Source organism: Falco punctatus (genome assembly GCF_963210335.1).
Source record: "Falco punctatus genome assembly, chromosome: 3".
Lineage (NCBI taxonomy): Eukaryota > Metazoa > Chordata > Aves > Falconiformes > Falconidae > Falco > Falco punctatus.
In genome coordinates, this window is record NC_137582.1 from 26,122,926 (window position 1) to 26,148,702 (window position 25,777).

Below are 25,777 nucleotides of genomic sequence, written 5' to 3' on the forward strand. Positions count from 1 at the left end.
CATTTTGTATGTGAATATTTTAAGTCCAGGTGTAAAATGTGAGAAAGGTTGTAGCACTCTGTTAACTGGTTCACAGGAGTAAATGTAGTGGTTACTTTCTCCTTTTTTTTTCTCAGTTACATTTTTCCTGTTACACAGTGAATTTAAGACTCAATAGTGCATCAAGAATTAAACTCTTCCAACGTGACATTATCTTTACCTTTAATCCAGGAGTTTTCTGACTGCTTAAATTAAGTGCCATTACGGTTCTTAGCTCCAAATCGTACTCTCAAGTAATCATTGTTTGCAACCATCAAATAATCAGATCAATTCATGTATCCTTTCTCCAGCTGAAATTTTTTAGGCTTAGAAGTTAAGAAAAGAAAATTGGAGCCTAGAGGAAGAAGTGAGTACGGTATGACTTATCCTCCACTAACCCCACAGGCCAAAGAGAACTGTAAGAAAATAAATGCAAGACCCTTCAGCATAACATTTGATACCATGATATCAATCTTGTCTTTTTTTCTTTTTCTGTTTGAAAAGTTATGCAAATTTTCTTTTCAACTCTCTATCACTATGATCATTCAAGTGAACAGTAATCTGACAGTCTGTTTTGTAGCCTCTTTGGAATATTCTTAAAAGTCTAGGGTCTCTTTTTTTGTTGTATCAGAAGTGGCTATTATCAAACTCTGAAAGAGAGCTTAAAAGTCAATAATTTTTATGAAGGAAATCAAGAAGACTGGGAAAATCCCACTCAGCCTCATAGTACTGCTGATCCATTTAGACACATAAAAGCAACCCATTAAAAAGAACTGGCAAGTTTATGAACAAACATGATGGAGATGGATATGCAGTGGGCAGTTACAAAGCAGCACTGCAGCACTGAAAACCTGAACTCACACCTTTTATTAACACAATGGAACAAACATTTAACCATTGTATAAAATCAAAACAAAAATAACCGGGGGAAAAAATTAGAACTATTCTATTAGATGAAGTAGTTTTATGCCGAGATAAAAAGTCACACCCTCTTTATGACCCAAGAGAAACTAGAAAAAAAAACAGAGAATCAATAACAGCAATACATGTCTTAGTATCATAGAAACAGAGTGGTTTGGGTTGGAAGGCTCCTTAAAGATTACCTAGTTTCACGCCCCTGTGCCATGGGCAGGGCCACCTTCCACTCGACCAGGTTGCTCAAAGCCCCATCCACCCTGGACTTGATTTTGTGAGTAAACCTTTGCTCAGTTGTACCACAAACACTGCACACAGAAATGTGAATTGTTATGTTTTGATTGTGGTCCATTAGCAGATGAAGTGCCAGCTGACATGACTCATTAGACTTTGATCTAACAAGCTTTTTCTTCACTGGAGAAATGGGAAATGGACAGAGTGGTGGGCTGTAGCTGTGCTGTCTGCACTCTCCTCTTCACTTGGCCAGGACCTTAGAAGTAACCTTGGCAGAAAACAATGCTTTCAAGAACGTTTCACATTATGTCTACTTTTTTTCTAGAGTAAGTTGTGTATCCAGATTTAGCTCCATCACATAAAGGGAATTTATACACCACAAAAAACAGTGCAGAAATCTAGGGCGAGAACTGAGGTCCTGTTATTGACAAGCAGCCAGCAGCAATGAGCAGAACTCAAGGAAAGCTTCCTCCAGACTCTAGTCAGCCAGAAGTTTCATTCCCTGAGCAATGCAGATTTTTCTGGTATTCTTTAGAAAAAAACATCACTCTGTCTTAACAAAATCCTGAGTGTTTCATTACCCCTGAATGAATGTGAAGGCCTTCTTGAACTCCCTAGATCTTTTGCCTCTGTGGCATCAGCCCCACAGGTTAATTGGGGTTTTTTTGTGTGTTACAAAAAATACATGTATTTTTGGTAGGCATAAACCCATCACCTTTTAAATTCTTTTAAATTAATGTTTTGCCTTATAATACAAAAAGCAGTACGAGCATTAAATGACCTTTTCTAAAGCCATCCGTTGTTTTGTGTAGTGTATCCTTATGCTTCTCTTCCCCCTCCTAGTGATTCAAACAAACATATCATTGCCTATATTTCCCACTGACCTCTACATTGTGAACACCAAGAACCAGCATAACTTCCCCTGACACAGGTCAGCTATCTCAAACAGGCATTGAAAATCAGAGCCTGGCAACAAAATACTCATTAGCCAGATGCACATTTTTACATACTGACACAGGCCATCAGACAGAAAGGTCTGATGAGGAAGAATGGAGAGATATGTTGTTTTGAAAACACAAGCACTATGTAAGGAACCTCCAAATTAAAGAATTATTGTGAAGGTAATACTATACATGGAGACAGCATATATGCAAATAGGCACATGTTCCCGTATCGCATGACAGACAATATCACTGATATTACACTACCTAATTACATTTCAGTACAGGAAATTAAATCTTCACTAATTAGTAACCTATATTTTAATTATATTTTAATGCTATGTTCTGTTCTTAACATTACTGATTTAAATTATGCAGCCTCTAGGAATAGGGAAAACATGCTTCTAATGAAATAACTGGTTGCTTTTTGGCATACTACCAAATCAGCTCATTCACACCGGATTTTTGTTCCATTCCACCCAAAGTACCACTTACTTTTAACCATAAAACAGTGTAAAGTTGACATCAAGGCAAAAACAGCTACTGATAGGAGACAAATTTAAAAACAAGAGAAACCTGACAGGAAAATTAATCTCATGCTCATAGAAAAAACAGACACAGTTTTGAGAATACATACAATAAAATAATGTTATAAATGAAATAAAAGTATTTCACTTCGGGAAATACTATTTTCACTGAACCAAGGACAAGCATTACATAGCTACCATGTTAGAAAATTATTCAAAATGTCAGTGGAAATGGATTCAAAAGCAGGGAACAGGAAGAGATAATTTTAAAGAGCCTTATTCTGTCAGGTGCTAAGCAACTCTGGATGCTCCTTAAATCCTGCTTTTACCAGATAATATGGTATGAAGAAACATCTAGCAGGATGATTTCTTAAGCATCATCCAAGATACAGGCTTCGCAGTCCTAACCCTTGGAAGCATTGCATCCACTTATTATTGACCATATCAAAACTAAGTGCAAATGTCAATCAAGAAACTTCCTTGTAAGTCTAATGACAAAAACATTTTCTGTAGAATCAGAAGTATCTCCCTGAGCTGGGCTACCTTCATACTCAAGAAAGTTGACGCTCAGATTCATTTACGGGCTGAAAAGAACAAATGATACACAAAGAAACTGAAAAATGTTTTCTTTCGATTCTCTGCTGTCCTCTTCACAATGTTACAAATGCAGCAACGTTAAATGTAACATTGAAAAATAGAAAACTTATTAGAAAAATAAAGCCCAAGAGAATCACATACAAAGAGCACTACTCTGGCTCTGCAACAACAGTAACGCTACAGGAGTTCTGTTATGGGGTTTATTTGTGTTCCCCTATCAATGGGTTTTCTATTCAAGTGAGAGTCACATGATAGATACCAAGGTAACAATGATTTTCTAGTAAAACCTTTACTGAGAAGATACTAAGGGTGGGTTCAAAACTGTCTAAATGGAGGAGTTCCTTTCAAATAAGAGACCAATCAAATATCAGTAGAACTGGTAAAGCTTTATAAATTAATGAGCTAATCAATAGAGAAAACCTTTTGATGTTCAAGGGGTCAGAGCTCCTGAGCTACAAGGAATATAGACTCACAGATCACAGAAGGTTTGGGTTGGGAGGGACCTTTAAAGATCATCTAGTTCCAACCCCCTGCCATGGGCAGGGAAACCCTCCACTAGATCAGGGTGCTCAAAGCTCCATCCAGCCTGGCCTTGAACATTTGCAGGGACGGGGCATCCACAGCTTCTCTGGGCAATCAGGTACAGGGTCTCACCACCCTCATTGTAAAAAAATTCTTCCTTATATTCAAACTAACCTTTTTCTTTTTAAAACCATTGGTCCTTGCCCTTGTCCTGTCCCTGTAGGCTCTGTTAAAAAGTCTCCCTCCATCTTTGTTATAAGCTCCTGTTACGTATTGAAAGGCTGCAATAAGGTCTCCCCAGAGCCTTCTCTTCTCCAAGCTGAATGACCCCAACTCTCTCAGCTTGTCTTCCCAGGGGAGGTGTTCAAGCCCTCTGACCATTTCCGTGGCCCTCTTCTGGATACGTTTTAACAGATTCTGTCTGGTACTGGGGAGCCCTGAACTGAATGTGGTACCTTGTGCCTGAAAATCTGGAGAATTAGCTACTGAATCTTTCAAGGTGCAGCTAGTCCATGCTTCTCGATGGTATGCTAACTGCTGTCCCCTTTCCTAAACGAAAAAAAAAAAAAACAACACACCACCAAACTTACTTTTCTCTCTTTGTAAAAAAAAATGCATCTTTTCTGTGAAGGGAGAGAAGAAGGAGGAGACATAGCTGTACTGCATAAAAAAAAGAACATTTTTAACTACCATATTTTGAGTCGTACCTTAAAAGGAATGAAAAAAACACAAAATCATTTAGACGGCATTTGTGTTCTTGACAGAAAAGCAAAAGCAATACTAGGAGAGGTAGTCTGAAAACGTTTGGGGCCCTAAGTATTGACCTGGAGCATAAAATGCACTAGAGCAAAGTGAAGGTAGGCAGCCTTCCTCCTCTGCTCTTCTTCTTTCCCTGATCACCTTCGTCATTTTGCAGTTCACTATTCAGTTTTCCTTTTTCTTTTTTTGCTTCACTTTGCTTTTCCACATTTAAATACTTCAGAAGAAACTAAGACTTACTAATACGATGCAAGACACCTGGAAGATCTTCCCAATATTGGAAACGTTTTAATTTCTGTTGTGCTACCTTTCCTTAATTTATAATCATGACTCTATTATATTTCCTAGAGCCATCAAAAATGTTTATACATATGTAACTTCATTTTTTCTCAGCTTTGTCCCTTGTTTCCATTCACTCTCTCATACTCCCCCCGCCCCACCTCTCTTTTGTTTGTCCCCTTCCTTTACTCATTCAGTCTTCTTCTTGGCCCTCATTCATTTACCATAATTTGCACGGAGGGGGGGAAGCAAGCAGAGTGTTTGTAACAAACTGCATGTTTTCAGAAAGGATTTATAATAGAAAATTTTATGGACAATTCATGACAAACATATTGGGAAGTAATCAGCATCTGCAGGCCTGTGTAACACTGAGGTGTAAGATGCAGCTCTGGCTGCACAATGCCCTGTCTTCCCAAAGAACCCCCGGGACAGACATGGCTAACAGCAGTGCCCATTTTAAGCCCAGGAGCCCCATGCCAGCAAGCCATGCCATTCACATTATAGAAAACACCTGCCATTATTTTCATCTCATAGGTCATGGTCTTTAGAGACAACAGACTGCACAAGCACTGTGAGAGACAGAAATCTGAGCCACAGCGCTAGATTCTAGTGCATTTAGCAAATACTGAAGTTACGGGTGGCTATTATACGGCTCAATTTGCTCTGTCAAATATTTACAAAAAATTTATTAGGCAAAACTATCTGGCCTGAAGAGCACTTTAGCTGCCAACATGTCATAAATCCAGATTTTTAGCACTGCAGAATGCAGCCCTACCTACACTTAATGAAAAAACAAAAAGACATTATTTTATTCTGAACACATCAACACAGTTTCTGTTGCAGCTAATGGACTGCTCATAGCGGCAACCGCTGCTTTTCGTAATTACTGACTGTGTTCACTGGGGACTTTAGACAAGACCCTCTTTTCGTGCAATACCCTATACACCTCATAATAAGTGCCATACTTAGTGGCACTTTCAGGGATTGTCCATGGCCTGGGCGGGACTACAGGGCTTTGGGCAGATGATTTACCTCCCCTGTACTTGTACATCTGCCTGCAAAACAGAGCAGGTTACTCGGTGGGAAGCTGAGAATGAAGTACTTAAAAGCTTTGAGAAATCATGTTTAACGACAAAAATGTTCAATGGCAACTGAACCTGTATGTATGCCTATTGTACCTATAATTTTCAGTCCCTGAATCCTATAGCTCATCTTTCTGAAGGTGAATGTCATTTTCCCTTCTCTACATACAAAACATATTCACAGAGGGCACCTCCCACCTCTGTGCTTTCCTGTTTACTGAAGCAACTATTTCATTATCATTATGTTTAAAAAGAAGGGGCAGGGTGTTGCCCTTTTTTACATGGCATTATAAATATAACCCTACATTTCATCAGGAAAGAAAACACAAACACCGCATTGCACAAATATTACAACAGACACATTTTAACAGAGAAGACCCCAAATATTTGACAGTAGGAATGAGATTTTTATTAAGGAGCCATCTACATAATGCAACTTTTTATTTTTTATATATCCTTGCATCACCTCTTTCACTAAAATGCAACATTTTAAAATTAAAAAGGGCTCAGCTCCTTCTCTCCCTCAGAAGACATATGTAGAGATCCCGCTGGGGAGGGGACAGCAGTGCCTGAAAACAGAACCACCAGGTTCAATGGGTTATGCCTCATGTACAATGACATGAGGCTACAGAGATCTCTCACAAGGAAGGAATAGATGTTACTGCAAATACACGTTTGAAATTGCTGGAGATTCGTGAGGCTGTAATCTTGCTGTAAATCACTGGCCATCTGCCTTTACATATATAAATCTGAGAGATTTTCATGAAGAAGTTACAGCACAGAATTAAACCCCTTTGCAGACATTACAAGGAAAACCAGTTGATCTCTCCACTACGCTAATGCCTCAAAACATGACTTCACTTAGCAATTCCAGGCTGACCACCTCCAGCTAATGTTACAAGCAGCAAGGACCATCGAAGAAATCCTTAATCAAAACACTCTTTGAAATTCTGTTATATTCACTGATCAAGGCCATTTTTTTTTCCTTATGAAACACATACAAGACAGTCAAAAGGACAATTTACTTAAACCAGTAAGTAACAACACCTGCAATGATTTACTGCAATAGTAGAACAACACGCACATTTGAGAGAAGAGTATCTTCTCATCTAGGTTACAACACTCTCAAAATAGAGCCAGAACAGCATTCATTTCCCTATGGTTGCAGTGAATAGTTTGAAGGTTGAAATTACATTCTCTGTCGATCACTGGAAGACAGGCATAGGGACAGACTATTGAAAAATTTCACAGTGTCATTTTGGCTGCCTTCCAGTCCCATCTCCAAGTGGCTGCTATTCTCTTTAATGTAACTGGAGTCTACCCTTAGGATGACTATCTTTCTTCCTGACAGTTTTTGTTCTTTTTCAAGGCAGGGAAACAGTACAGACCAACAAAGACTGCCTCTCCCCAAGCTTCCGCCGAAGGGCTCAGAAATGGAACAAACAACATGGCCAAAATGCTGCTGCACGTCTGCCTTGCAAATGACTTTCTCTACAACTTCACTGAAAACAGAGAATATAACAGCTGAGGATAGGATAATCCCAGAAACAGAAATGCTTTTCAGTTGAAAAGATTTTAAAAGAGCATGTGTTTTGAGGAAAATCTGTTCTATAGCTGCAATACATGGTGACTATCAGAAAAAAAAAAAAGATACTGTATTGCTAAAAGATTGTAAGCTATAGCCAGTTCTTCTATGTAACAATGTGGGTATTTTCAATACAAACCACAGGCCAAACTGGCTGTCTGGTTGCATGTTAAAGCTTCATACTTTTAATCAGGGATTCCAGAACAAAACCCAACTTGCTTGGAAGAGTCTTCAGAACCTTTACACATTAAAAGTTAAGTAAATTTTCTAAGTGGATAGTCCCAGGTTAATTGCTAATGTAATTATGCACTGTTTATACTGACCAGATTATTAAAAATATGGCAGTGCCCAGGTCCAAAACATGGCTTAAAAAAAGCAAACTCACATCATCAGTATGTACCTATCTACAGTGCCCTTGAGGCATACACTACACATATAAGGGCAAGTTCTACTATGTGATTGTCATGGCCAATGGCTTAAAAATTAGCCAAGCCTCTAACTGACCAACTTCTGTAGGCTGTTACAAGCTCTCCTGGGTGTCAGGCTTAGCCAGTTACCAACGCTCCTTGAAGACTTTTTCCCCACTCTGCACTGCAGATGTTTGTGCAGCATAGAGGCTCTGATGCACACAATAAATTGGTACCTTCTGCTTGTTTTATCTGCAAGAAGCAAAATACTAAGGACTTTAGCATATTTATGCTCCCTAAAATAGCCAAGACTGATTCAAATTTACACTGACTCACCTAAGTTGTCACAATCGCAATACTTTCAGCAAAAACATCAGTTAAGGGGAATTTGCGTCAGGGCCAAAAGCAAAGAACAATTCCATTGCAGCATGCCTGTGCTGGGAAATTGTTAATATCTTCAGCAATTCCCTTAGGAAATGCCAACAGCAACACCACAAAAAGCCAATATATTAGTTTCTCTAAACATTAAGAAGATCCTGAAGCAGTTTCTAAAACGTAAACAAGAAAGCCACACTCAAACCAGCACAATTTCTTTTTGTTGCAAACATTAATACTCCTTATGTTAGTTTGGAGATTAAATTGGAGATTGATGGGGAGTCAGCATGGACAGATCCCATCTTCATGGTGTGCAAGGAACATATTAATCATGCAAATATAAAGTCTTCTGAGGAAAAGAAAAGATGATACTATCTCTCTTTAGGATAAGGGAAGTAAATGAGTAAAGATCTTGCTTTTAGAAAAAGGGAAGTCTAAGGAGCTGGCTAATATTTGCCAGTTACTGGGTTATTGTTTTCTGTACACGGTGAAGGGCTAAGTATCTTGCACGTAACATATTACTTATTTCTTTTACAACACAATCACAGGACTCTAATATTGACAACTGCACTGACAAACCCCAATTTCCAAACATACAACACTCTTGAGACACCTTCCACACTTTATAACATGCTAATCATTATTAGATATTTTAGTATTTTTATTATATATGTTGTATCATTACTATTTATCATTACTGGCACTGTGTGATAATTAGTGGTGTTCATTTGTTGCACTGCAAATAAGCCCATATAAATAAGCTCATTACCTCTGTCCTCTGCACCTATGAAGCAACATTCACCTGTGTATCAGAGAGCAAATGGCTGCAGACCCCATCGGTTCCATCAGGAGAGGAGAGAAAGGCTGGAATGTGCAAAAGGAGGTGCCAAGCACAATTATTATTCAGTACCAACAGGGCTGGGATTTACAGTTTTCTTAGAAATTTACAGGTAGGAAGTGACTTTCTTAAACAGAAACCAAGCTGCAGTCAGCTTACTGTCCTTTCTTCAAAGCTTGTTTATTACCCTGCAAAAATCTGGAAAAGCCAATCACCTGCAATACTCTAGATAGGTTCTCCCTCCTCTAGCTAGCAGGAGGCAAGGTCTTCTTGAGCTCCCTCTTCACTAAGTCCACCTGTTACACCCAGTTCTCCGAGGCCAGGTCTAGCAGCCAGGTCTGTTTAGCCCTGTTTAAGCTAAAAATTCTCTGCTGTGTCTCAGCCTTCCTGGAGAGTGCCAAGCGAGACAGAGGGCCTCCGGCACAGGTCTAGCAAGAAACTACTTTTATCTCTGGTTCTTCTGCTTGATAGTCTGGGAAGCAGATCATCAGATTCTTTTAACATCACTTAACTATCATGAGGCTGCAATGCTCAGCTCCTTCAGGATTAATAGCTTCTTTGCTATTGCCTTTGTAAATAAGGGCAGAACGTTACAGAGTATAAATGTGCAGTTGTGCTTGAAATATTTTAAGAATCTGTCATCTAAAAATTAAAATAAATTTGATTAGTAATAATAGATTAAATAGAATAGATTATAACAGAAAGAAATAAAATAAAAATAGAATAAATATAGTTAATGTGTTATTACAAGTTTCCATGCTTACCATATCTCCAATGATTTACAGATTCTCTTTGGTTTTAGGGTGGTTTTTTTTCACTTTTCCAAACAAGGATATTTTTCATTGCTAGAACACTTGAGCTGGAAGCTGCAAGTCAGGTTAGATGCTTACTCATCAATTAGTAATTAGGACTGTGTAGGTCAGGTTCTGCCCCGGTGTCAGCTACCAAGTCACCTTTTACTGCAACCACATTAAATGCACACCCAGAGCCACACCCTGTATTTACAGTCATAAACATAACTACTTTCATCCATGGGAGTTAAAAGGTTACTAGACAGGAAGAGGACAGGTCGGGAACAGGACTGAGCTTGGCTCTTCATGTGAATTTGTTCTAATCAAAGTGGACAAGAAATCCACTACCTTCACAGCTGTTGATGCCTTACCCTAATCAGGAACAAAAGCCCATACTTGTGGCTCTTGTGAAGAGCAGACATGATCACTAAAATAAAGGCAGTTCTATATTTTTGCTTTGAAGAACTCCCTGATTTACTCTCTGCCATTAGAAGTATTAAGAAAAAAAGTTATTCCAGTTCAACAGATGGCAATCACAGACCAAAGAGCTCTCCAGTTTGTGCTCAAGTTCATGATGAAATAGTGATTTGGGAGGGAAAAAAAGCTGATACTCAGCATCAGTTTCAGGGGATAGAAGAAATTCTCCCTCTCCTGCCACACGCGGATGATGTACCTCTTCTGGATCCTGCTGATAACATATGCTCCTGAGGCATTTTCTATTATCATCACAAACAGTGCAGACATGCTATGCCAGCCTTCTCTAGCATTCTCAACCTCCTATAAACACCACAGGGTTCCACACATCTAATCTGCTTCATATTTTCAAATGTAGTTTACTAACTTTGGGAATTTAAGGGAATGTACTTAATTTGAAGCAGGTTTATGAGCATCTTATTTATAACGTATTTTGAAGATGTGTTATTTCATAAAGACCCATGTGAATACAGTCAGACAAAGATCATTTTTTTTCTAAGTTGCCCCCCCCCAGAATCTCTTAATTCCCACTAGAATGGGTGGAATATGCCCAGGACAAAGCCTCTATTACTATTCAAGCCCATTCCTAAGTGTGACCACAACGAGAGTTGAAGTTCTGCTGCAAAGGCAGCTGGCAGCTGAGACGACACGGTCCCGATGCATAGCAGCCTTGTTTCTAGCTTACAATCTGTTTCAGCTACCGATGCAAATGTATTTTTAATATAAAGGAGTGAGTCTGGTCTCCAAAGATCACAGGGGGCAGGGAGAGAGCTTCCCAGGTTCCTGACAACATTTTGAGTCTATGCATCTTTCTATCGCTGTTTGCACAACCCAAAAGATCTGACAACAGGACTAGTGATACCTGTAAAGTTAAGCACATTTGCATTTTCAGAACTAGGAGCAAAATGTAAAGTCATAAAATTATTGAAAAGGCATCATATTTTTAAAGCAAGGTTTAGCATCATATCATCCATGTAACATACTCCACTTTCTCTTTAGAAGGAGATGCAGTGGTCCCACGGGATTCAGCCATTCTTTCTGAATTAGTATTTCTTTCAGGGCCCACAGGGAGAGCCCTGAACCACCAGGAGGAAAACAACTCACCTATTCAAAGAAAGAACAACACAAAAGCATAAAAGATGCCCTCACTTTGTGAGTGGCTTTGCTTAAAGCAGGACAGAAACCCAGAGTGGGCAAGGAATGGCTACAGAGTGACAGAGGAGGGACAGAAACGGTGGGAGAGACACCTTTGATATCAAGGAATGTTGTGATACCTTTTATCGCTAGTGCTAGAGATGCTGGACCTGGCCTTTAAATAGATCAACTGCTACTGTACACTGACGTCAGTGTAAATCACTAAAGCACATTAAGTTTTACCATGACATCTATGAGAACAATTTCAAATTCAGTATTAAAACTGTACAGCACCACCAGCCTCAGACCCCTGCAGCTTCCTCAAGTTTTGACAGGGTTGTGCGAATGTTAGCTGACGAGTACACATTACTTTCTCTTCCCAGCTGTGCCAGGTGAGAAGATTACAGCCCCAAGACCTGCCAGCCTAGCTGACCAGTCTGCACAACATTTCAGCTGTAAATGGTCTTGGGTGAAATATCTTCTTCCAGAAAGTGTTTAGGAAGTAACAACCAGAAGATGGAGAAGAATCAGAAAAACTGTGTACCCACATCCATGTGTGGAGTCTGGCCACTCTTCTGAATTTGGAAAACCCCTTGTTGCTACCTGTTATTTCTGGATTTTCCCCAAAATAAAACCAGAATTTACAAATATTGTTTCTCTTTTTAATTGTAAAGAGTTTTATGAAGCATCATGTAAAATCCACGTAATCATGAACCTCACCAACTGACAATACAGGCAGGTATAATAGCTGTAAACTCACAAGGGGAAAAAGTAAAAATAAAAGAAAAATCCTAGTGTTTCATATAGTTCTACTTAAGAAAAGATTGTTTTGCCTCAAAATGTTTCCTGTTACTCTGATTAAATCCATTAATTCACTTTAACGTGAACAGCACTGGAAGCTCCACTGATCAGTGTGATTATTGCCAATATTTTCACATTAGCTTGTACGGGTTTAGCATTATTCTTAATTTGAGTCTTCAAACATGCTTTCACAGGACAACTCATTACTAAGGATTTTATTATGCACAGTAACATTAAAATTATTTTTATAAGTATATTCCATTATCTCATTGAACCTTCTAGAAGAATGTCATCTGTCATCAGGTATTCTGAAAACTAAACTCAGACTTTACACTGCTTTTCATTGCACACACAAACAATGCAAAATGGAATCAGCTTTTCTCCAAATTGCTAAGAATAGAAGTCTAGTACTGAAATTTTAGGTCTGGCATCAGAATAAAGACATAGGAGGGACTATCCAACAGGACTGAGTTTCCTTTTCTTCACCTGCTATCATCAGAACACGTACTCAGGAATCAGCAGAGCTAACCCTTCTGATGGGTAATACCAATATACCTCACGTTCCAGGGGCTTTCATTCCAGTGGCTGAGGAAAACATTTGATGGAGCCCATCAACATCCTGCAACAGAACAACCTCCAGCCTCAAGTCCAGTGAGTCTAGCTGTGTGATGGACAGTTAAGCTGTTTGTGTCAAAGCAGTTTGGGAACAGAACCACTGAATCATTTAGGTTGGAAAAGACTTCTACGATCATTAAGTCCAACCATTAACCCAAGACTGCCAAGTCCATTGTTAAACCATGTCACTAAGTACCGTATCTACATATTTTTTAAACACCTGCAGGGATGGTGATTCCACCACCTCCCCCTGGGCAGCCTGTTCCATTGCTTCAATACCCTCGCAGTATTTTTCCCTAATATCCAATCTAAACCTTTCCTGGAATAACATGAAGTTGTTTTCTCCTGTCCTGTCACTTGTTATCTGGGAGAAGAGACTGACCCCCACCTGCTTACAGCCTCCCTTTCAGCTAAGTTGTAGAGAGCATTAAGGTCCCCCCTGAGCCTCCTCTTCTCCCTGGTTCCTCAGCTGCTCCTCATAAGACTTGTGCTCCAGACCCTTCACAAGCTCCGTTGCCCTCCTCTGGACACACTCCAGCACCTCGATGTCCCTCTTGTAGTGAGGGGCCTGAAACTGAACACAGTATTTGAGGTGCAGCCTCACCAGTGCCCAGTACAGGGGGATGATCACTGCCCTGGTCCTGCTGGCTGCACTATTTTGGACGCAAGCCAGGATGCTGTTGGCCTTCTTTGCCACCTGGGCACAATGCCAGCTCATATTCAGCCAGCCATCAACCAGCACCCCCAGGTCCTTTTCCCCCAGGCAGCTTCCCAGCCGCTCTTCCCCCAGCCTGCAGCGCTGCATGGGGTTGGTGTGACCCACGTACAGGACCCAACACTTCTCCTTGTTGAACCTCATACAATTGGCTTTGGCCCATCGGTCCAGCCTGTCCAGATCCCTCTGCAGAGCCTTCCTGCCCTCCAGCAGATCAACATCCTGCCCTCTACTTGGTGTCCTCTGCAAACTTGCTGAGGGTGCACTCAATCCCCTCGTCCAGATCATCAATAAGGATATTAAACAGGACAGGCCCCAATACTGAGCGCTGGGGAACAGCACTTGTGACCAGCTGCAGCCTGGATGTAACACCATTTACTACCACTCTTTGGGCTCAGCCATCCAGCCAGCTCTAACCCAGTGTAAAGTACACCTGTTCAAGCCATGAGCAGCCAGTTTCTCCAGCAGAATACTGTGGGAGATGGTGTCAAAGGCTTTACTAAGGTCCAGGAAAACAACATCCACACCCTCTTCCTCATCCACTAGGCAGGTCATCTTGTCATAGATGGAGATCAGGTTAGTCCAGCAGGACCTGCCTTTTATAAGCCCACGCTGGCTGGGCCTGATTCCCTGGTTATACTGCATGAAGCACGTGATGGCACACAGGATGATCTGCTCCATAACCTTCCCCGGCACCGAGGTCAGGCTGACAGGCCTCTAGTTCCCCAGACCCTCCTTCCTGCCCTTCTTGTAGATGGGCGTCACATTGGCTAACCACCAGTCTTCTGGGACCTCCCTGGTTAGCCAGGACTGTTGATAAATGATGGAGAGTGGCTTGGCGAGCTTTTCTGCCGGCTCCCTCAGTACCCTCGGGTGGATCCCATCTGGCCCGATAGACTTGTGCATGTCTAAGCGGAGCAGCAGGTCACCAGCCATTTCCTCCTGGACCAAGGGGACTTCATTCTGCTCCTCCTCATCCCTGTCTTCCAGCTCAGGGGGCTGAGTACCCCCGAGGGTAACTGGTCTGACTGTTGAAGACTAAAGCAAAGAAGGCATTAAGTACCTCAGCCTTTTCCTCATCCTTTTTGGCAATGTTCCCCATTACATCCAATAAATCAGGGGTCCTCAAACTACGGCCCACAGGCTGGATATGGCCCCCCAGGGTCCTCAATCCAGCCCCCGGTATTTACAGACCCCCCCTGCCCCCCCCCCCCCCCCCCCCCCCCCCCGCCAGGGGTTGGGGGAGAAACCAAGCAGCTGCAGATGACTGTCTGCCACTGCATCCGCGCGCCGACCCCCTGGTTAAAAAGTTTGAGGACCCCTGCAATAAAGGATGCAGATTATCCTTGGCCCTCCTTTTGTCTCTAATGTATCTGTAAGAAAATTGTTATCCTTTATGGCAGTGGCCAGCCTGAGTTCTAGCTGGGCTTTCACCTCTCTAATCTTTGCCCTGCATAACCTCACGACTTCCATAAATCTTTACAAATATGTAATATATATTGAGATTTCCAGTTCACTTACTAGAGCTCAATTCAGTCAGTATGGCAACTGCTATACGAAACAGAGTCATGGGATGAGCAATAGAGGCTGAATCCACCCTCTGTATACAAAGGACTACTACATTTTGACCAGCAAGTTAGCCAGATCAGCAGACGTTTGGGCAACAGCCTGTGAATTAACTACTTAAGTTCTGGGTCAAAAAACTCCCACTGATAAAGGAGACACTGGTGCTGTCCAGGAGTATGCTTGGGCTGATATTTCACTGAGTCACTGTATGTTTGGTACGCACTTAGTTCTGCAAGAAGAGCCTTCCTTGCACAATCCACCAGTCTTGAAGCCAATGGGTAATGCTATCTTTATGACTTGGACTTTATTTAAATTAAGACCTATTTTGTTAATTTCCCCAGCCATTCAAGACATTTAATCATCTTTACTTCAAGACACAGTGATGGTGTAATGAACATAAGGGTTTGGAGCTACTGGCTCCAACAACAGCTATGTGCTGATAGGAGAAAGGGTGAAGGTTGCAATCCCAGCTCATTCTGGAGTTACTACTGAGTAGCCTTCCATGGCCACACCTCTGCCATCTGTATTTCTGCTTATTGGACTCTGCCTGTCTTGCTACAGGGGGCAAGAACACTTAACAAAACTGGACTACTTCTGTTTCTGCCACCACAATGGCTAAGCCTCCGATTTGGGCAAAACTAATAACTCCATATAAACAGGTTTTGTGATCTTTGGTACCAAGTCCTTTTCCACTGTATTTAAACATATTACTAGTTCTAAATATGGGAAAATTGCACCTCTGCCCATCAAAGAATGCCTCCCAGTAAGTCAATCTTTTTTCCAAGACTGGAACGCTGAAATGCATCACAGTTAACTTGTGTCTCCCATCATAACAAGAAGCATAAAATTTCCAGTATGTTATAAAAATATTGGTTATACAAGTTAGTCTTTACATACAGCTGGGATTCAGACAAGACTACCTGTTGCCCTGGAATGAGTACAAGGATAAAAATGCAAAGGTTCAGGACATATTAACTGCATATCCATGCTACAGCATTAATACTCTCAATTCATAGGAGTGTTGTTACATAAAATGGTTCAAAATTATGGTGCATAATTGTAGAATCATGGAACAATTAAGGTCTGAGGGCACCTTTGGCACTTACCTACTCTAACACCCTGTGCAAAGCAGGGCCAACTTTGAAGACAGATCTAACTCTGAAGTCAGGACAAGACAGGGCCTTGTCCAGTCAACTCCTGCGTATCTCCAAGGAAGGACATGGCAAACAGGTCAAGACAAGTCTTATTTCCCTCTACTCAGCACCAGTGAGACGCCATCAGAGTACTGGGTCTAGCACTTTGGGCTGTCAAGTGCAAGAAAGAAATTGACAAACTGGGGCCAGAAGAACTGGTTTCTCCAAACAGTAGCAACTGTTTTCCTCCAATACCAGTACCAAATAAAATCAGTATCAATCCTGACACATTTCACAGAGATTGTGGCTTTTTATGCTATTGGAAAATTTTGTTCCTTAAGGTTCTGGGAAATAATTGTGTTTTGGGGCCAGAGGTATACTTGCCATTTCTGATTGATAGTCAGTTTCTGGTTATCCCATTCCAAAATCTGACATTTTTTATTACATTTACATTCCAAACAGAGCTATTGGATTTTAAACCTGAAGCTCCCAAACAAGTATACCTTTTGCCTTCCATACTGCCTTTTACTCCCAAATCTTGACCAAATTTGCATGTTTAGAGCTTCCTGAATGCAGCTTTCAAGTATCCGAATTCTTTTTATAAAAATGCAGCATAGGGACACACAATTTGCTTAAATGTTACAGTCCCCTTTCAAATATTGCAGTGAACTCTCACCATGAAAAACCTGTACCTGTCTCAAGGGAATTTTCATAAACATTACAGGAAACAAATCAGCTCTAAGTAATGCCTTTGTGCAACACACACATTTTTATTCATTTCTGTACACCTTCAAACTTCTGCTACCTGACATACATAATTTATGCACAACTGTCCCTCTTTCTTTCTCAGCACACCAACACTCAGATACTCACAGAATGAAACAGCTGCATGTACCAAATTAACATCACTTATTATCATTACATTAGATTCAACACAATGAACATTTTACTTTAGAGTATTTTTAATATCCTCTGTGTGAGAAAACCAGTGCAATACAGCACCACTAAAAATATCTGCTAATACACAAATTATACAGGAGTAGCAGCAGTGCCCTGTGGGTCAGGATGGCCCAGCAGTCTAAGGTGCTGTGTTCAAGTCACGGTCTCCCCTGAAGGTGTGGGTCCAAATCCTACTTCTGACAGCTCCCTTCTGGTCACCAGCAGCATTCCTCAGGGCTCCCTTCTAGGGCCAGTCCTGTTCTACATATTTATCAGTGCTCTGGATGCAGAAGCTCTGGATGATACCAAACCAGGAGGTGCTCTTGAGAGACAAGAGGCCTTGCAGAAGAGCCATCTAGATACATTGGAACATTGGGCTGTGATTAATGGGATGAAATTCAACAACCCAAAATGCCAGATTCTACAACTAGGATGGAGTAATGCCAGGCAAAATGGGAGAGCAGCAGCTGGAGAGCAGCCCTGCAGAAAGGGATCTGGGGGTGCTGTGACACCAGGCTCAGTATGAGCCAGCAGTGTGCCCTGGCAGCCAAGGGGGCAAACGGCATCCTGGGGAGCACCAAACAGAGCGCAACCAGCCGGTCAGAGGAGGTAGGTGATTATCCTACTGCATTTAGTGTTGGTCCAGCCTCACCTTGAGCACTGCGTGCAGTGCTGGGCCCCGCAGTTTAAGAAGGATGTGAAGGCCCTTGAGTGCATGAGGAGGGCAACACAGCTGGTGAAAAAAGGGCTGGAAGCAGTGTCCTGTGAGGAGCGACTAAGGGCTTTCGGCTCGTCTAGTTTGGGGAAAAGGAGGCTGAGGGGCGACCTCATTGCTCTCTGCAGCTTCCTGAGGAGGGGACGTGGAGAGAGAGGTGCTGATCTCTTCTCCCTGGGGTCCAGCGACAAGACGTGTGGGAATGGTTCAAAGCTACCCCACCCCAAAAGAGTTTTAGAGGGGGCACAAGGATGCATTTGTGTACCGAGAGGGTGGTCAAACACTGGAACAGGCTTCCTAGTGAGGTGGTCGATGCCCCAAGCCTGTCAGTGTATGAGAGGCATTTGGACAATGCCCTTAACAACATGCTTTAACTTGGTCAGCTGTGAATTGGTTGGGCAGTTGGACTAGATGATCGTTATAGGTCCCTTCCCACTGAAATATTCTATTATATTCTATTCTTAAAAAAAAAAAAAAAGCCAAAAGGAGGGGTCTTAAATTAAAATGAGACCTTTTAATTAAACGGAACCTAATTTTCTCAGCCTAAAGCAGCAAGCAGTTCGGAATCCAACCCTCAGAATCTGGTTTCTGCTTCCTCCCCACCACAATGCATGCCCTAGCCCTGCATCTTCCCTGCACAAGCTCTGATGCTTGATATCAGGCTATATGCCTCACTGATGTAGCAAGAAACGTTACTCCCCGGAGGTGATTATCTTCTGCTTTAGAGAGTGGGACCCACCTGCCAGGAAATCACCGAAAAAGCTCTGGCACTTCCTTAAGTGGCAAGAGCAGGGCAGTGAGTGGAGCAGAGTATGACAGGGTGAGGCCAGAACCTACCTCCCTCTGTCCCCCTTTTGCCAGAGGTGACCTGTTATTTTGGCCACAGAAATACAGCTTCTATCTCACAAAAAGGCCCTTTTTTATTTATTTATTTTATTTTAACTTGCTCTCTTTGGATATTGCATTGTATTCTTGTTTTGTTAAAATTCAAAAACCTCTCAAAAGCATGTATGAATCAGTAAATTAATTAAATTTTCACATTACATTTAGAGTTAAGTACACATTAAGTGATATTCTGGAATACAAAGTATTTCTGGAAAAACAGGTCACAAACATCAGTCACAAGAACACTCTTCCCATGAATGAAGTGGAATACTGGGATTTTTAGCACCATAAGCTGTAAATGTTAAATATCCGGTACTGCAAAACACACATAGCATCAGATCATCATAAATTTGCAGCTAAAAAAGACGAATTAATGAATTATTCCAGAGTAAGAAACAGACCAAGGGAATGTTTTAATTATGTGATATTAACACAGATTCCAACAAAGGTACCTAATGCTTTCCATCTGCAAATGCTACCAAACATTCCTTCAGTAGAGTTACTTCCCTACCCAAAATACTTACCTACTACAAAAATACTCATCTGGTTTTCTCCAGAACCTTAACCCATGGGGTGCTGTTAACCTATCCATTCTTACTAGGCAAGCAGCATTACAGTCCCTCAACACACACAGGCATGTTTTACAGAACATCCTCACAGAAATGAATGTTAAGATCACCATCTCCTGAACTGTTAATGCCAAATGAGTATTTAATTCCATGTTCCAGGCAGCAATTCTACCAGTACTACAATTCTGAAAGGAGCACATTTGCCTGCTATGAACGCACAGCAAGTCCAGCATGTTTGAGTCTGCCAGACATACAACAAAATCAATAGGCAGCTGCCTAAAGCAGTAATCCACAGCTGTAAGTTGCAGGGTGCTGGGTTGGCTGATCTTCCTGTGGGATATATTTTGGATGAAACCTGAAGTAAGTATCCAGATTTCTTTATTTACTATTTCTGGTTCTTTATAGTCTTGCAAGTGTTACAAACATAATTTACAATAGTAATATATTAACTACCTTATACAGGCATCAGTCCAAGTACTGTTAGAAGTTATTTGATCTAAACTGAACTGACAGTATAGTCTCTTCCTAATGTCTGAGGGAAAACGGGGGGGGGGGGGGGGGGGGGGGGCAGGAGGCAGAGGGAGGGGAAAGGGAGGAAGAGAGAGCATGAAATAATTGCATATCACAAGCAAAACAGCAACTTTGAAGTCTAGAACCTCCTTAGCTTCATTTCAATTGTAATCTGAATACTGAGATCATATGAATCAGAACAGATGTACCTAGAGTATTTGAGGTTGCTCAAGCACCCTAGAAAACTAGTAGTGAGAAAGCATTCACTAAATAAATTATGCATTGAAACACCTATTCAGAACTGTAGCTTTTTTCTACAGTCCCTTCCTAACCCTACTTTAATACCAGTTGAGGGGCTTGCATGGGGGGAAGAGAGACAGAGAACTGCATGGGGCTCCAGCCACCACTGAGGGTAAGAAATACCCTAACACCAATGGGAGTTCACAAGTTATTCAGTGGTCCGAGGATTTCATTCCCTGATTCAAGTCTCTGTTTTGGAGACGGTTGCACAGGAGTTGCTGGACCTATGAAACAGCAGCAACGTAACAGGACGCACAGAGCCACAGGTTAACAAGTCTGCAGGCATGAGCCCTGCATAGCTTATAGTTAACAGCATTTCCCTTCTAGTAACACATTGCAATGGGTGAATTAGGTGTGCAGATGAGATTTCATTTGGATTTTTAATAAAATTACACAATAAACCACAACATTCTGTCAAGTCAGCTCTTTCGTATTCAGACTATAATAATGGACAACACAAAAGGAGAGGGGGAAGGTTAAATCCGAGGCCATCATAAACAACAAATACAAGAAGATTTCAACAAGAAATCCCTGTAGAAAGTTCAATTTCTTGTTTTCTAGCAGATCATTTATCCTGAATTAATGGCCTGAACAGAACAAAAAAAATCTACCAAATCCTTTCTTAATGTTATGTAGGTTACAGTCACTATTAAGAACATGCACCAAATTGTGGCAAAGCACACATTTAACTGACAGTAACTATTTCTATGAAGACAGTCTCTTCCAATAAATTGACTTTCAGGAACTTTCACAAGATGGACTGGACAGAATCTACAGAAGTATTTGGAGGAAAGAAGAACAATTATTTTTTTAAAGAATCTGATCATCAGTATGTATGCTAGCTATTTCACAATCACCTGCCAGTATCTGCACTCTTCTGTATACAAGCTGTTTAGTGAGGCAAGGTTCAACCTCTTCACATGAACATGAGCTCTCCACTCACTTTAAAACCAAAATAATCATATTAGCTAGACATGATGTCCAGACTTAAATAACTTCCATTATTAAAGGAAGCATGATTGACTTTTTTCTGAGATTAAAACTGCATACATTTTAGCTATTCCTAATCACAAGGACTGAGACCAAACTTAACATTTGCACGTGCTGCGAATACTTCCACTAACAAATGTCACAAAGCACAAATAAGAGAACCAGGAGAAGCTCAGAAATCTTTTATCTTGAGTGGTGCATGAGGAAGTGCTTCTAGTAAATAAGATACACAGATATAAGATATAAAAAAATAAGATATATAAATGAATAAGGTAAGTGACAATATTTTAATTATTATTTAGAAAGGGACTATACACTTTTTCAAACAAACATATTCCAGGATGCCAATGCAAACAGGAGGTAAGCGCCACACAACGATGTTGTGCTTTACCAAAGGAGCGGTTTTCTTTCAACAGGACTCTACTAAACACATTCTCTCACTTAATAAGGTATAAGGATTTCCCTACTCCTGTGTGGCAGCTGCAGCCAGACCTGCACCTGTGAGCAGAGCCCTTATTGCTCGGAAGGGGAAAGAACAGAGGCTGACCTCACACCCTATGTGAAGCCCCCCTGAAGGGGTTTCAGGGAAACAGCTAATTTTATGGGCAAGCCAGACTTCTACCATTACCACGACTGCACCATCAGATATGACAGGATACTGCCACACAGTACTTTTTCCTTCATGTAAGGTTTTCTCCAGCAAACAAACGGCTATCACCAAACTTCTCATCCTGGTTTTATGAATGTTGCCCATGGACTACAGGAGAATACAGCACGGCAGAGACCATCTCATTATATGCTCATCACAAAGCATAATAGATACCCAGATTTGATCAGTGCTTATCAGTCGGTGCACGTGACTGAACAACTGAAATGGATAGAAACAACTTCCAGTATTTCTCTCCTGATGCCAAATCCACAGGTCACTTTGGGAAGAATTAGATTAAGTTCAGCCAAGTATATGCTATGGAGGTGGAGATTAAGGGAGTTTTGAGATCTCTCATTACTTCTATGGCTCATTAGTGGATAGGGCAGTGTATATCCAACACTTTGTGGTCTTCAAAGATATCTTTTTAAACAGAAGTAAAAGGAATAATCAGGATACCATGCTCACCTGCTCCCTTTGTCATTGAAACAAGCCTACACAGGCAGTTCAAAGCATGCCTGAATTTGCATTTATCTTACTGAGAAACAATCCATTACCAGAAGCTAATGATCTTTTTTGCCCTAACGAATCTAGCTTGAAACAAATCTACCAGGGGCTCCATGCTGTTCACAGTTATTAAAATATGAAAGCTGAACTAACTCTGCTGAGGACATTGATGCTTAACTCTGATGTCAATTAAATGTCAGCTTCATGAACTGGAATCAATTCAGACAATGCAAGTCCATCCTCACATTAAAGATTATGCATGCAGAAGCTCTGCTCTCAGTGCAGGGGTCCTGGATCTCTACTGGCATAAGCCACACTGTAGAGGGGCAGGCCCAAAAGGCATCTTTGGTGTGAGGAAGCATGAGTCCCTGGAAAGCGAAAATAACACAAAGCTGTTTCTGATAGCACAGAGACGTTTGTGATAGCATGGGCAGAAAGCTACTACTATGAACAGACATCATCACAATATGGGGCAGCCTATTATTCTTTCTGCTTCCAGTGCTTTTCATAACACATGCAAATGATTTAAAAAACCCATTATTTATATGTAGGTATGCCTGTCTTGAAGCCAAAGTTTTGCTCCACTTGCAAAATTCAGGTAATGCTGTCTTTTTCCTGTGGGCCAATCCACTGGTCGCTGCTAGAAATATTCACCTTTATCTCACAGCAGTAATTTCATACTCATGTTTAACTGGAATGAATTTATTTTCCTGTTCCTTCAGTCCTAGCGCTAGGCTCTGATAGCTCCCGCCCTCCTAACACAGCAAAGCATCAGTAGCTGGTCCCCATCACTGCTGCAAGGCTACAGAGACTCCCCACCAAAGCACCCAGGTACTTCATTTAATGCCTCCTCGAAAAGGAGGGCCCACAAGCCTTACGTCTTACAGCCTTTAAGGAAACAAAACTACATGCTTTCCTATCTTTCTTTCTCATTAAGTAAAATGACGAGCAGGGCTGTACCACAGCCTTGGGGCAATCAGCACTGGGCAAAGCAGAAGCTATACACACAGCAGTGTTGAGATCCTTCACTCACTACCTGGTGTGGGGTTTACTGAATAACAACAACAACAAATACCTGTCCGTGTGCAATTTTGCTCACCTCCTTTTTTATAAGGGAAACACTTAATTTTCAGGAGACAATACTGTAAGCATCAACTAGAATATAAAAATAAACTGCAAATATCTATAAACTTGTCTTTTTATCTGACGGGTGTCAGTTAAGGTAAAATAAAAATTAAAAATACTCCATAAAGGAAGTTATATAAGTAGGTGAGTGGGTTTAAAAACAAGTTAGATTCACCTGCCAAAGCAAGTAAGCTACCAGATGAAAGGCAGGCTTGGTCTGAATATGATTAAAGCCTTATTTTTTCCCCAAAGAGCACAGATTTAGACTTGCTGAAGTCTGCATATTTAAAATACACAATAGTAAAGATGAGCTATTGAGTCATCACCAATTATTTAAAAAAAGAAAATTGTTTATTTATAAAGACACTGACATTTATAAAGACAAGAAGGACTCACAGTTGAAGAAGACGCAGTCTTTGGCATGTGCAGGTTTTGTTTTCCTTTTCTAACTTAATTTGCTTTGCTTCATCTCCATTTCTAACTTCAGAAGTCTCACATTTCAAACCTTTCTTTTTTGGCTTCCCCTATCATGGCCTTTAGAGTTTGTGGCTAACCTTTCACATACCTTAAGGAAATGTCAACTGTTAACACAATAGTCCTGTCTACTTAAAACAGGTGAAACCAAAGAAGTGTTAGAACATAAATCAAAGCCTCCCAGCTGCCCAGCAGTCAAATGTCAAAAACATCAATTTGTTTAGCTCCTTAGATGACATCGGTTCCCCAACAACTGGACTAAAACGCAATTAAAATTAAGAGGAAGCTGTGCTGAGATTTCATAGATAAGAAGCGAGCAACAGGGCACCAATCTGCCTTGCTCTTTAGCTGCTGACCCCACCAGCAGCCCAGACAGATCAGACTGGGGACACTGGCATTGACCAGATTTCCAGCATCTCTGCCATGAATTATAACGCCTGCAGGAAAAACATGGCTCAGTGTCAGGACCCTTCCTGTGCTGCACTGCTTTACCCTGCTCTCCTAAACAACCCCTCCTCCACAATAACTCTTTATCTGCAGTCTAGCCCAGCATCCTCTTAACAAACATAAGAGCATCCATGTTGGCTCAGACCAGTGGTGAGCCTATATAAGCATCCTCTGGGGCAGTGGCCAAGACCAGCCCTAAGGGAGAAGTCAATACAGTAGCAAACAGCAGGTCAAACAGTAGGACAAAGCTTCATTGTTCCCAGCAATACGGAGTTCAGAGGCTTCATAATGCAGAGGCACTTCTTTGTGTTTTACCACTTGCAACAGACCACAAGTCACTGAGGCTGGTGGTTGTCACAGCACTACCAAAACTATCAAGCTGCAACAAGGCTTTTACCATCCCACACCAGGTTAACTTCAATAAGTAGTTAACACACCTTGCCCCAGCACAGCCACCAATCCCCCACAAGGTTTCAACAGTTCATCTACTGTTCATGCTGTTTCTTCATACTCTTCAGGCCAGTCCACCCTGCTTCTTGCCTCTACAGCATCCTTCTCCTTGTCTCTCCTCCATCCAGGGTACCCTCTCGCCTCCCTCTGCTTCTTCCAGGTCTCTCTTCATCAGGTACTCCTCTCCTATACCCCTTAGAGCTATTTAACTACTTAGCAGGAACCAGCCACAGCTGCACATTATCCACAGCTGCACATTATCCACAGCTGCACATTATCCACAGCTGCACATTATCCACAGCTGCACATTATCCACGCCAGCCAGCCCACTGCCCCTGAAGCCAGCCCACAGCTGTATATTATCAATGTTAATTAGCCCAGCTTCATTCCTCTACAATTCCTTTTTTCTTTTTTTTTTAATTCTTAACATTTCATACCTTATGTTTTTAACAATCATCACAACCTTTTCACAAATAAACTTTTCATACAGTCCTCTATAATTGCTCTACAGGTGGTGACCTCTGGGGATCCTCCAGACCGTCCTTCTGCTCAGAGCCAGCTCAGCTGTAGCCGATTGCTCATGGCCATAACCAGCTGGGTTTCGATTATCTCCCAGGATGGAGAGCATACAACCTCATGGCAATCTGTTCCAGTGTTTGACCACCTCCACATTAAAAAAGAGGGGGTTTATGCTTCCTGAACTTTTTAGCATTCACATGCTGCTGCAACAAATTCCAGAGCCTCCCTATGCACTGCCTGAGAAGTCACACACAAGCCTGGTGTATGGGGTGGGGATGGTAACAGAGGCAACACTTCTCATGTCTCCCTAGACCCTGCACAGGACCACTGCTCTAACTTAATGTGAAGTGGTGATCATACAAAGGCTTTAAGACCACAGCAAAAGTCTTAACA

General features: G+C 41.4%; 1 protein-coding gene across 7 annotated transcripts in view; it reads right to left on the reverse strand.

Annotated features, from left to right (window-relative positions):
- The window catches only part of OXR1 (oxidation resistance 1), a 294,879-nt gene that overhangs the window by 212,791 nt on the left and 56,311 nt on the right, over nucleotides 1-25,777 (reverse strand). Inside the window, exon 1 of one of the 7 annotated variants that reach the window (XM_080381555.1) lies at nucleotides 9,011-9,054. The exons of the other annotated variants lie outside the window; for them this stretch is intronic. Within the exon in view, the coding sequence (XP_080237681.1) occupies nucleotides 9,011-9,039 (29 nt within the window). The 5' untranslated portion in view covers nucleotides 9,040-9,054. Of the gene's footprint in view, nucleotides 1-9,010; nucleotides 9,055-25,777 lie in introns of those variants that run through there. 7 annotated transcript variants of the gene reach the window in all.